The sequence below is a fragment of the Budorcas taxicolor genome, chromosome 5 (assembly GCF_023091745.1).
Source record: "Budorcas taxicolor isolate Tak-1 chromosome 5, Takin1.1, whole genome shotgun sequence".
NCBI classification, from domain to species: Eukaryota; Metazoa; Chordata; class Mammalia; order Artiodactyla; family Bovidae; genus Budorcas; species Budorcas taxicolor.
The window spans coordinates 64,434,352-64,446,608 of record NC_068914.1 but is presented as its reverse complement, the minus strand read 5'-3'; the positions used below and the strand labels follow the sequence as shown (position 1 = coordinate 64,446,608).

The 12,257-nt window shown below is 40.4% G+C and overlaps 1 protein-coding gene across 1 annotated transcript in view; it reads left to right on the top strand.

Annotated features, from left to right (window-relative positions):
• Positions 1-12,257, top strand: part of ATP2B1 (ATPase plasma membrane Ca2+ transporting 1) — a 131,469-nt gene that overhangs the window by 96,309 nt on the left and 22,903 nt on the right. Inside the window, exons 12-15 of the mRNA XM_052640685.1 lie at positions 237-474; positions 5,217-5,396; positions 6,046-6,133; positions 6,501-6,607. Coding sequence (XP_052496645.1) covers positions 237-474; positions 5,217-5,396; positions 6,046-6,133; positions 6,501-6,607 — 613 coding nt within the window. The remainder of the gene's footprint in view (positions 1-236; positions 475-5,216; positions 5,397-6,045; positions 6,134-6,500; positions 6,608-12,257) is intronic.

Genomic DNA, 12,257 nt, shown 5'->3' with positions numbered 1-12,257 from the left:
TCTTCAGTAACTGATTCAATGAAGAATGATCAAAGGAGAACTATAAAAAAAGAACTGTTTTGTAAAGGGGAGAGTGAAAAGTAAATATGGTTGAAGCCTGTAAAAACGCAACATGCATAGTTCTCTGAATTCCCGATAATCAGATTACATGATTTCTAGCCCGTCCAAGTCACTTAAATGGCATTAACTTTTATCTTTGTTAATTATTGATGTTTGGATTCAACATTTCCTTATAGGTGTTTCAAAATCTTGAGTGCTAATGGTGAGGCAAAAGTATTCAGACCAAGGGACCGTGATGATATTGTAAAAACTGTGATTGAACCGATGGCATCAGAAGGCTTGAGAACCATATGTCTTGCATTCAGAGATTTCCCAGCAGGAGAACCAGAACCAGAGTGGGATAATGAAAATGATATTGTCACCGGCCTTACATGCATTGCTGTTGTGGGGATTGAAGATCCTGTGAGACCTGAGGTGGTGAAACGTTCTGTGTTCTGCATGTGCAGAAGGCACTAACTGTAACCGGTTTTCTAGTAAAATTCTTAGCCTTTGTGATTTTCTTTCCAATGTGAATCCAAGATGAGTGAAATAATAGTACTTGGGATGCATGTGCTGCCTATTCATGGTTTTTAATTCAGTAACTGCTCTTTGGGACCCTCCATGTTTATATAGCACCATAACCAGTGCCTTGAACTCAGCAGGTTTTTTCCCATTGATACTTATATTAAATTATATAGTACACACCTTAAAGTTATCTGTGTTCATGCTCTGTGGTCCAGCACTGTCCAATAGGACTTTCTGCAACCATGGAATTGTCCTGTGTTGTTCCATATCACAGCCACCAGCCACATGTGACTACTGAGCTTTTGAACTGTGGCTAGTTCAACTGAAAAACGGAATGAAAAAAAATTTTTTTCAGTTTAAACATCTTGCTACCATATTGGACAGTCCGCAGCTCTAGACTTTGCTTTTTTTCTTAGTTTCTTTTTTTTAAAGTTTATTGAGCAACAACTTTTTTAAAGTTATTGAGACTATACGAGGATACTGGAGACAAAAAGATTTTTGAGATCTCGTTCCTAGCCTCAAAGAAGTCACTGTCCTGGATGGGAGTGGACAAATACATAGTTATGACCAGCATATTAGTGCACAGATACATATGGAAAGTGTGTTATATGAGCACAGAACTTGAGCCCCCAGCCTTTGAAAGCAATAACGTTTAATGCCTTCTTACTGGGTGCCAGCTATTGTGCTTAGTGCTTTACGTGTATTATTTTACTTAATATTCACCTCTGAGCTATAAGTATTATAACTTACAGAAAGATGAAGAAAAAAATTGAGATTTATAGAAGTTAGCTGTAAACCATAGAGCTAGTATGTTCAAACCTAGCTCTCCTTAAGCTATGTGTGCTTAAAAATCCACTGTGCTATATTAACCCTGAGAGGTATCAAGTAACTGACTTCCCAGAGATTACCTGATGTGAGTCTTACAGATTGAAGAGGTATTAGCTAGACTGAGAGAGAGAGAGGAAAGCACATTTGAGCAAAAAAGCAACATGAATAAAAAGCACAAAGGCAAAAATAGCTTTTGTTCAGTAACTATCATCAATTGTTTCAGCACCCAATATGTAATACCAGGCAGTCATCTAGGAACTGGAAATACTGTAGTAAACACAATAATTATGAAACTTATACTCTAGAGAGGTAACACAACAGATAAAATGAGAGGTACTCAGTGTGCCAAGTGAAAACACTTCTGTAAGGAATAAGACTTGGTCCCTGCCATCATAGGCCTTCTAATCTAGTTGGCATGGGGTATGAGGGGGCATCAACTCTGACTAGTACAAGTGAAATAAGGGCCATAAAGAATATGCACAGAGTAATAAAGATAACAGAGACCCCACGTTAAAGACTTCTGAGGATTTAACATTTAAGTTGAGTTCTGATGGCTAGCAGTGAGCCAACCATGTTAAGTAGTTGCAAGAACAGTATTCCAGGAAAAGGGGACAAAAAATACAGGAGCCTTAAGGCAAGAAAAAAGATAGTGCTAAGTCATGTCCGACTCTTGCGATACCGTGAACTGGAGCCTGCCAGGTTCCTATGTCCATGGGATTCTCCAGGCAAGAATACTGGAGTGGGTTGCCATTTCTTTCTCCAGAGGAACTTCCTGACCCAGATATTGAACCCAGGTCTCCCACATTGCAGGCAGATGCTTTGCCGACTGAGCTACGCAGGAAGTATTTAGTTTTTTGAATATAGAAAGGAGGGCAGTGTGGCTGTAAGCCTGAACAAGAAAGGGCAGATGAGATTATCTTTGGCCTTACCAGGCAGTAAGGGCTCTGAATTGTATTCTGAAATGCAGTGGGAAGTCATTGAAGAAATTCAGGCTGGGAAGTGACATGATTCATGTTAAAATTGTACACGGAGTACTCTAAGAAATAGAAAAGTGGACACACAGAACCCAATGAGCTGATTGCAGTGATCTCAGACAGAGATGATCATGGCTTAGTACTTCAGCTGTGCCAGGGAAGTTGGAAGGAAAAGTTTGATTTCAAAGGAAATGGAGGTAGAACTGCTAGATATTCATATGTTGGATTTGGATATATTTATCTGACATTGTGGAGGTGTCCGAAAGAGCCAGTTATATGTCAAGTAGACATTTGGAACTAGAAGCCTGAAGGTGAAGTAGGCAAGAGAATCTCTGGAGGAAAATGTATAGCTAGAGACTTAGGACAGAGCTATCTCCTAGTAACTCTTCTGGAGGAGTAGGAATCCCTCTTCAGCTTGCATACCCGAGTGGCTGGTAGATGGTATAAGAGACAAAGCTGCCTATTTAGAGATCAAGGTAAATTCAGTTCGGAGTTCTAGAGTTTCAGATGCTTGTGAGACATCCAGATAAATCATGTTTGCCAACCTTTGGTCAAAGGAAAACCATTCAAAGTTTTATACATTGATTTATGGCTTAAATCTCATCTAAATACAATGTTAAATCAGGATTCCTTCAACTTTTGTCCTTTGGAAGATGTATTGCTCATTTTGTGTTCCTGGCACTGAGGTTGACAGGTTTATTTTTTTGTTAACATGAAAGTGGCAATTCGTTGCTTCAGTATCACGAAATGAGATGAGTGCTTTCAGAGGAATGAGACAGTGTAACAGGAGGTAGCTTTCCAGAGTGCGTCTCCTGGACAGTATAGTCCTCATGTAGAGAATCCTGATTAGTTAGATACCTGGACTAAATCCAGCTTTATTGAATATGCATAGATGCTTTAAAAAGATTTGGCTTCTCTTCAGTTTCTCTGTAAAATTGGAGGTAACTCGTGAGTTTTAAGTGGATGTGTTTGGTGATTAGTGGACTATTAATAATTTAGTTTGCTCTCTTAAATACCGTTTGCCGCATAGCTTTAACCGAGACCAATTGTCACTTTCTTAGCCTGCTTTCCTCATTTCTGTTACCTGCATGGCCCTCTGGGTATTTGCATTTGCAGCCTCTGTTCTGAAAGGATCGTCATGGATTTTCTGGTTAGAGAAGAACAGGAAAGGATTTTCTAGGCAAAGGGAACTGCAGAAGCAGAGACCCCAAAATTATACATAGATTAAGTGTATAATAGAAAAAAATTTAGATCTTGGAAGCTTTTTTTTTTCTAATTCTTTTCTGAAACACAATCATGATACTTAAGACTTTTAACAATAATTCCTAAGTATTCATTATTTTTAAAATTTCCTAAATTATACCACAAATGTGTATTCAAATCAGAATCACCCAGTGCACACATTAAATCTGTTGCCATGCCCCTCAAAGTCTTCATCTAGAGCATCTATAGGTTTCCTCTCTTTTCCATTCTTTCAGATTATCTGTCAAAGAACAAATAGTTTTATTTTCTCCTAATCAGCAAATACACTGTCGTATTTTTGCAGATTATTTGTAGAAGGACATGTGTCCTGGGGAGTTTCCTACATTCCAGATTTTGCTGAGTGCTTTCCTTCTGTTCCCTGTAAACTGGTAGTTAGATCTAGAGTAGGGTTTCCAGATAAAATACTGTACACCCAACTAAATTTTCAATTTTATCTAAACAGGTTTTTTTTTTTTTTAATGTAAGCGTGTCCAGTAGTATAGTATTTGGTCATCTTGTATTTTTTTTAATTGAAATGTATTCAGTTTACAATACTGTGTTAGTTTCAGGTATACAGCCAAGTGATTCAGCTATACATTTTTTTCTTTTTTTATTCTTTTCCATTATAGGTTGTTACAAGATATTGAATATAGTTCCCTGTGCTATACAATAAATCCTTGTTTATCAACTAGGAAACTATTCTGAAGCTCAAGTGTGATACTCTGTTATACTGAGAACTTTGTGGTTTATAGTATAACAGTTGAGTAATCATCATGTATTTTTAAGAAAGTGTATTAGAAAAAGAACTCTATTGTCAGATATATCAGATGTTTTAAAGGGGAAACAAACATAAACACAGGGATGCCAATGAAAAAAAAAAAGCTTTTGCAATAGCTCGGGCAACAAGCATGGTGATGGGAATTTCAGGGAAGGTTTGCGATCCAATTTGCAGGATTCTTTCGCCCTTAAGGATGTAGGGGGTAAGGGAGATGGAGGAGGTCAGATCATCATTAGGTTTCTGTTAGATAGAAAGCATAGTTTTCCTTTTGGACACCCACATTCTGATGTCTGCTTTTCTGGTATAACTAAGAATCCAACTCTCACAGTGAGCTGGGAAAAACATGTAGTAATTAGCACGTAGATGGTGGTAATTAGCACGTAGATGGTGGTTGGAGGTTCTAGAACAGGAGAGATGACCCTTAAAAAATAAAGAGTTGGGTGGAAAGTGAGTCTCTCTTTACCCCAAGAACACCAACAGTATATGCTGATGTCTGAGCAGTAGAACCCTAAAGGTAGAAAGCCAACCAGGAAAGAATTGCCTGTTGGTTACCAGGGGAAAGGCTCTGGGAAAGGCCGTTGGCAAATGAATAATGCAGGCAAGTTAAGTCAAATGATAAAGTGAAACCTAAACTAGGACTGTGGCAGTGGAAAAGGAAAGAAGAGGTTATTGGGAATACTGCAAGAAATATTTAATATCTTGAGATGAAATGAAGGTTGTCATTTGTGGGACTGTGAGGCAAACTATATTTGTTCAGTGGGATTTTTTTTCCCCATCCTGGAAATACTCTAATTTTCTTTCATGATATGAATTTTTTCCACATTAACCAGGTGCCAGATGCAATAAAGAAATGTCAGAGGGCTGGAATTACTGTGCGGATGGTCACTGGTGATAATATTAATACTGCTCGGGCTATTGCCACCAAATGTGGTATTTTACATCCTGGGGAAGATTTTCTTTGCCTAGAAGGTAAAGATTTCAACAGGAGAATACGAAATGAAAAAGGAGAGGTAAGGGTGTTTTGCTTTTCAAGCTGCTATATTTTTAGTATATTAGGAATTTCCTTCAACAGATACACTTTGAATATGCACTGTGTGTTAGGCATCACACCTGGAAAGGTGCAGCCCTCATCTCAAGAAGCAAAACATTTTAGGAAATAGAGGGAACAAGTGATAAAGAAGTTTGCCTTGAAGGGAGTGAGCGGTTCTTTTTTTCAGTCCGAGCCCAAGAAACACAGTATGTGTAAGCCAGTAAGGGGAGATGATTTTGGACAGGTTGCTATGGAACATATTTTAGGAAGCCCCAGACTTTGTACTGCTTATGCTAAGGAGTTCTTATGTTCATAGGCAGTGGGGAGATGGTTAAAATCTGATCTTGTAATAATATGTATAACATTGTTCTCAAACTTGAGTCTGCATCAGAGTGACCTGGAGAGCTTTGTGTAGTACATGGATTACTAGGCCCCACTTCACAGTTATCTTTATCAGCTAGGCCTTGGATCTTGCTCAGCAATTTCCATTTCTAACAAGTTCCCAGGAGTTGCTGATACTGCTGGTCTGGTAACCCTCCTTTGAGAACCACTGATACAAATGCTAGATAGCTAATTTGGAATTAGAAAACTAGGCTTGGGCATGTTTTAACTTTGACGAAAATTTATAGATTGAGCAAGAGCGGATAGACAAGATTTGGCCAAAGCTTCGAGTGCTTGCAAGATCATCTCCTACTGACAAACATACACTGGTTAAAGGTGAGTAGGTTTTGCAATTTTCCCACAACTTTTTGATACAGAAATGCATTGTTTCCTAAAATAGTAACAGATACTGAATATTAGATTGACTCATGGATGTCATCTTTGCCAATAAAATCTAAATACATTTCCTGTTGATACCTTAGGTGGATTGTGTTTATTCTCAGTGAGTAAAACAGGATATAATAGCTAATACCACAGTTTCTGGAGTTGTTCCTTGCCCAGCATCTCAGCAGTTTCCATTTCTCTATGCTTAGTTATTTATTTTGAACTTTGAGTCTATATAACTGGCCAGCCAAGGTATATCCTACAGAATCACTATTAAATTAAACAAATCGTTTTTACAGCACAAATACTTTTATTCCAGGTATAATTGACAGCACTGTTTCCGAACAACGCCAGGTGGTAGCTGTCACTGGTGATGGTACAAATGATGGCCCAGCGTTAAAGAAAGCTGATGTTGGATTTGCAATGGTAGGCACTCACCTAATTCAAATATTCAGTTAGACATAATTTACTGGCTGAATTTTCTGTTTGTTTGGTTTCTTTGTTACTAAATTGCTGTTGATTTTAAACACCGTCCCTCTACTCTTGAGGAACAACATGTAAGCCGAAATTGGTTTATAAGTCTAATTAGTTTATATAATAACTTTTTTTGATGCTGGAAGAAGACTTCTTTTGAACAGTTATAATACGATCATACATTTACATTGTACTCTGTAAAGTACAGAAGTATCTGTATCTCATCTAAACCTTATAGTGGTCCTGTCAAATTATTTATGCATATAAATAGTTATGCATTAAATTAGTTATGCGTATTTAAGAATAAAATTAGAAATCTTGCACTCAACTGAAAATGTCTTAAATAACTTTTCAGAATAATCATTTAATGTATAATAGATCTAATCTTGTTTGATTGAAAACAATCTGCTTCACGCCACCTAAGTTCTCAATTTATATTTGATTATTTAAAAAGTGCAAGGAAATTTTAGCCTTTCATTATTTTCTTTATACTGTAGCCATAGTACTGATGAAGTGTTTACTATAAAATAGATATCATGAAATACGCATGCTACATAAATGTTTAATGATTAAAATTAGACTGTTGAATCTTTGAGTCCAATCCTAATGTTTCAGTGTTGGGATGAATCTTTGTACTTACCATGACATAGAAAATTTAAGTATTTTATTTAATTTTAATTTGATTTATTTAACTTTTAGAATATACAAGTCCAAAATCACAATTCTCAAATACAAAAATACAAAACTGAATTTTTTCCCCTAAATTTGCAGCACACTCATTTATTGCAAAAAAATATTCTGGATAATGTGAGGGTGTTATTTATCACACTTAATATGAACATTCATAGTCATTGTAGAAATAGAAATATTAATGTGTGTTATGGGATGCTAAGCCTGTCTGGGAGAATTTGTGATAGAAGGTGTGTGCTTTTAGAGTATGATCAGGCTTTGAATTCTGAAATACAGTCAGGCCCAGGTGTTTCAGAAAAGAGAATATTTATGTGTACCCGTGTTTGTTTACATAATTTATCCCTCTGATGTTTCACTGCTAAAATAGAGGTTTAGCAGAACCATCACGATGGTGGCTGCCTTTCAGCAGAAGTTAGGGAGATGGAAGAAGGAAATGATACGGGTAAAGTACCCTCAACTAGTAGCTGTGAACCCAGAGTTTCCCACTCTGCCTTGTCCCAGACTCATTATGGTAAGCAGGACGTTGGTGGGAACCTCTGAAGAGTGGAGAAAAGTAGCTGAGAGGATAAGGAATATTTCAGGGCCGTTGCTTTGGCTGTAAGTAAAACAGGTTCACTTTGGAAACACAGAATCATTGCTCTTGAGCATTTAGCAGGATCCTTACTTCTGCTCTCATCTGGACAGCTGACCAGGAATGTATTTATGTACAGTGCACTTTAAAATTCAAAAACAAAAAACTTTCTTCCTGAAACTTCAGTGCATAAGGCAGATGCTAAGGGCTTTAAATAAAGACAGGTAAATATAGTATTTCAAACAAAAGCACAATACAGTTGCTAGTCTTATTTGATTTTTAAGACATGAAAGTTTTAAGCCCATTTTACCACCTGTTTTTTTAAAGGTAGCATGTCAAAAAAAAGTCTAAATTTATTTTAGATTTTTTTTTTTTTTTGTATGGAGAAAGAGAAAGTACTTAGTGGCTTGGAAGCCACTTGAAAAGCACTTTCAAGTGACTTGAAAGCATTCTTGCTCAAGCTTGAATTTAATTTGTGTATTTGTTCACTTCTTCAATTTCATATTTTAAAACTGAAAGACAAAATTATTTATCTCAGGATTTTATTAGAGACTCACAAAAAATTGCTATCGATTAGATCTTTCTAAACCTGTCTCTTAAATTTCAGACAAATAGTATTTTAAAAGTCTATTCTCTTCTCCTTTTTTCCTCTCTCTCTTTCCCTTTTTCTCTCTCTTTCTCTGTGTCTGTATCTATGTGTATTTGGCAAATTCAACATTAAAATTTACAACAATAAAATAAAGGGGCTCTAATGTGAGTACATTATTAGCTTGCAAAGAGACCTGGCATTTTCCCCTACTTAGCCACTCCTTTTAGAATTCCTTTAGATGGCAAGTCTCCATGCTGTGTTTAAAATATGATTACCTTATTTTTAAAATTATATTGCATTATTCTTACCGAGGGCCTTCCCAGGTGGCACTAGTGGTAAAGAACCCACCTGCCAATGCAGGAGACAGTGGGTTCAATCCCTGGGTTGAGACCATCCCCTGGAGGAGGGCATGGCAGCCCACTCCAGTATTCTTGCCTGGAAAATCCCTTGGACAGAGGAGCCTGATGGGCTACAGTCCATGGGGTCACAAAGAGTCGGACACAACTGAAGCAACTTAGCATCCACGCATTCTTACCAAAATTCAGTTAACCACACATCTACAGATATTTCTGTCGTCAAAGCCTGAATGCCATTGTCAGGCCACTGTATGCTCCTCGGTTCTGTCTCATCGCAACAAAGATTTGGGGTGACGGACATTAAAGCCCCCCTCGGCGTGTCGCAGCTTTCGGGTCTTAGACAGACTGTGTTATAGCTCTCAGGTCTCGAACGGACCGTGTTATAGCTCTTAGACAAATCAGTGTTATAGCTCTTAGACAGCTTAGTGTGACAGCTCTATTTCATTTAGAGAATAGCAGGAAAATCCATCTTCGAGGCGTGAGGGCATGTCAAGCCAAAGACGTGAAGAGAAGAGCGCCCCAGCGCGTGGGGAAGAGAGAGAGTGCGCGCCCTTTGGCTCCTCTTTTTATGTGTTTTCTTCCCCCTGGGCCTGCCCTGTGCAAATTGGGCTTAGCCAGGAGCGCTGTTTGTTCCACCTGAAATCCTCACTGCGGTCCTCGGACCTTCCTTTGACCTTCCTTTGTTCTATTTTCCCGGGCCTTTCCCTTCCTTGTCTTTTAGCCACCACCGTTTTGGACTCCTGTCTTCTAACTACCTAACATTCCCCCCTCAAGAGACGAGAGGCCCAATTCTTTGGGAATAGGGGTGTCAGGGTCTCTCTGGCTACTTCCTGCTGAACGGGGACGGCGAGGGGCATTGGGCCTCTCCCTCTTGCTAGTCTCAAGCCTCAGAGTCCTTATAGTGGGGTCCACCTAAGGGTGAGTGACATTTTCCATGGCTGGCCGTAGTTTTATATCTTTGTTGAACTGGCACTGCACGCTGTAGCTTGTTGACCTGGTGGCAGAGGCTTAGCCTCGATGATCTCAAAACTGGAGACTACTGCATACCCAGCTCTTCTTATTCCATCCAAGACAAAGCTGCTTCCATCAGTGTACCAGGTTTCCTCAGGATTGGTCAGAGGATCTTCTGACAATCCCTCTCGGGGTTTTGTCCAGTGGTCCAAGGTTTCTAGACAAGAGTGAAAGGGGAGAGAGCCCTCAGGGGTAGGCAGGAGGGTGGCTGGGTTAAGAACCTCACAAGGGGATATAGTGAGGCCTGGATTTTCCATCAGCATTACTTGATATCTGAGGATTATTTGATCAGACATCCATAAATGGCCTTTCCCATTTAGGAGTTGTTTTACTTGGTGGCTGGTAAAAATTGTCTGCCCCCAAAGAAGAGTTTTAAAGCATCTTCTATCATGATTGCAATAGCTGCAAGATTTCAAAGGCGGTGGGCCAGCCTCAGGCAGTTGGATCAAGCCTCTTGGATAAGTAAGCTACAGGCTGGGCCTCAGATCCCAACCTTCAAGTTAACACTTCCAAGGCTATTCCCTCTCTTTCATGGACATAAAGTTGGAATGCTTTTTCTGGGTCTGGCAACCTCAAGGCAGGTGCCTGAGTTAAGGCCTGTTTTAGTGTAGCCTCTGCCTTCTTTTGAGGAGTTCCCTACATCAGTGGGATTGAATCATCCTGTCCCTTTAAGCTTTCATATAAGGGCTGGGCAATTAGACCACAGTTGGGTATCCAGATACTCCAATACCCAGTTAGCCCCAGAAAAGCTCACAGTTTTTTCAAGTCGTGGGCAACTAGAGGGCAACTGGAGGATTCCTTGTACCCGATCAGAGGACAGCCTCCCGGACCCATGTGTAATCTGAACTCCCAGGTAAGTGACTTTTGTCTCGACCATCTGTGCCTTAGCACAGAAGACTTTATATCCCCTTTCTGCCAAAAAGTTTAGAACCTGAATTGCATGTTGTTGGGCGCTTTTCTCATCTGGAGAGCAGACTAGTAGGTCATCTACATATTGTAATATTTTCCCGTTAGGTCCCAGGTCCAGATCTAGGAGATCCCAGCTAAGGGGCTGTTCAAACAGATGGGGGCTATCTCTGAACCCCTGAGATAATACTGTCCAAGTCGTCTGTTGGTATTTTTCTCCTGGGGCCTCCCACTCAAAGGCAAAAAGATATTGGGATTCTTTAGCCAGTGGTATGCAAAAAAAGGCATCTTTGAGATCCAAGACTGTAAACCACTTGGCCCTGGGTGGGATTTCTCCCAAGACTGCATAGGGATCGGGTACTGTGGGATGGAGGGAGGCTACAGCTTCATTTATGATCCAGAGGTCTTGAACCGTTCACCAGGTTCCGTCCTTTTTCTTTTCTGAGAGGACTGGGGTGTTCCATGGTGAATTGGTGGGGACCAATAGCCCACAAGTAAGGAATTTGTTTATTAAAGGCTGTAGTCCCTCCCGAGCCTCTCTTCTGAGAGGGGTATTGTTTCCGGTTAGGAAACCGAGTGGGATCTCGGAGGACAATGATGACCGGTTCAGCTTGGTGGGCTCATCCAGGAATCCCTTGGTCCCACACCTGGGGGTTAATTTTGTCTTCCCCTAGTTTTTGGTCCCTCTCTATGGGTTCTTCAGTAGTAGCCAGGAGCTGTAGAGCTCTAAGGGCTGAAAAGCTTCCCATCACAAGGGTGGTCCCCAGTTTAATGAGTATATCTGTTCCCAATAAGGGAGTAGGATACTCAGGGACCACCAGAAACTGGTGGGAAAATATTTGTCCATCCCAGCAACAAAGAAGTGCTCGGGTGAATCTTTTAGTAATTGTTTTTCCTGTAGCACCCAGAATGGTACAGGTTTGGGAGGAGAAGGCTCCGGAGAAGGAGATCAAGACAGAGTAGGTAGCCCCTGTGTCAGCCAAGAAGCTCTCAGACCTACCTGCCACATCCAGTTGCACCCTTGGCTCCAGCCCCGTGATGGTTATCTGTGACAGGCGGGCTGGCTGGAGCGGGCCACTTCAGTCCTCTTGAACCATCATGAGGGAAGGCTTGGCGCTTGACCTTGAGGCTCTTGGGTCCCAAGGGCAGAGTGCTGCCCAGTGTCCTAGTTGATGGCATTTGTGGCAAGCCGTTCTGGGAGACTTGTCACGGTTCGGACACTCTTTCCTTTTCTCCCTTTCCTGGGCTTGGCCTCCCTCTCCTGTTCTCTGTTGTAAAGGGTATTGGTGTCTGTCTGGACCATCTCATCTAAAGAGGCAGCAGGGTCCTGCTGCTGTAGCTGTTGTAACTTAATTCTGATGTCTGATGTACACTGGGACGGGAATTTGTCCTTTAAAATCACCTGTCCCTCGTAAGATTCTGAGTCCAGATTGGTAAACTCCTGGAGGGCCTCTTTTAGCCTCTCCAGAAAGGCAATGA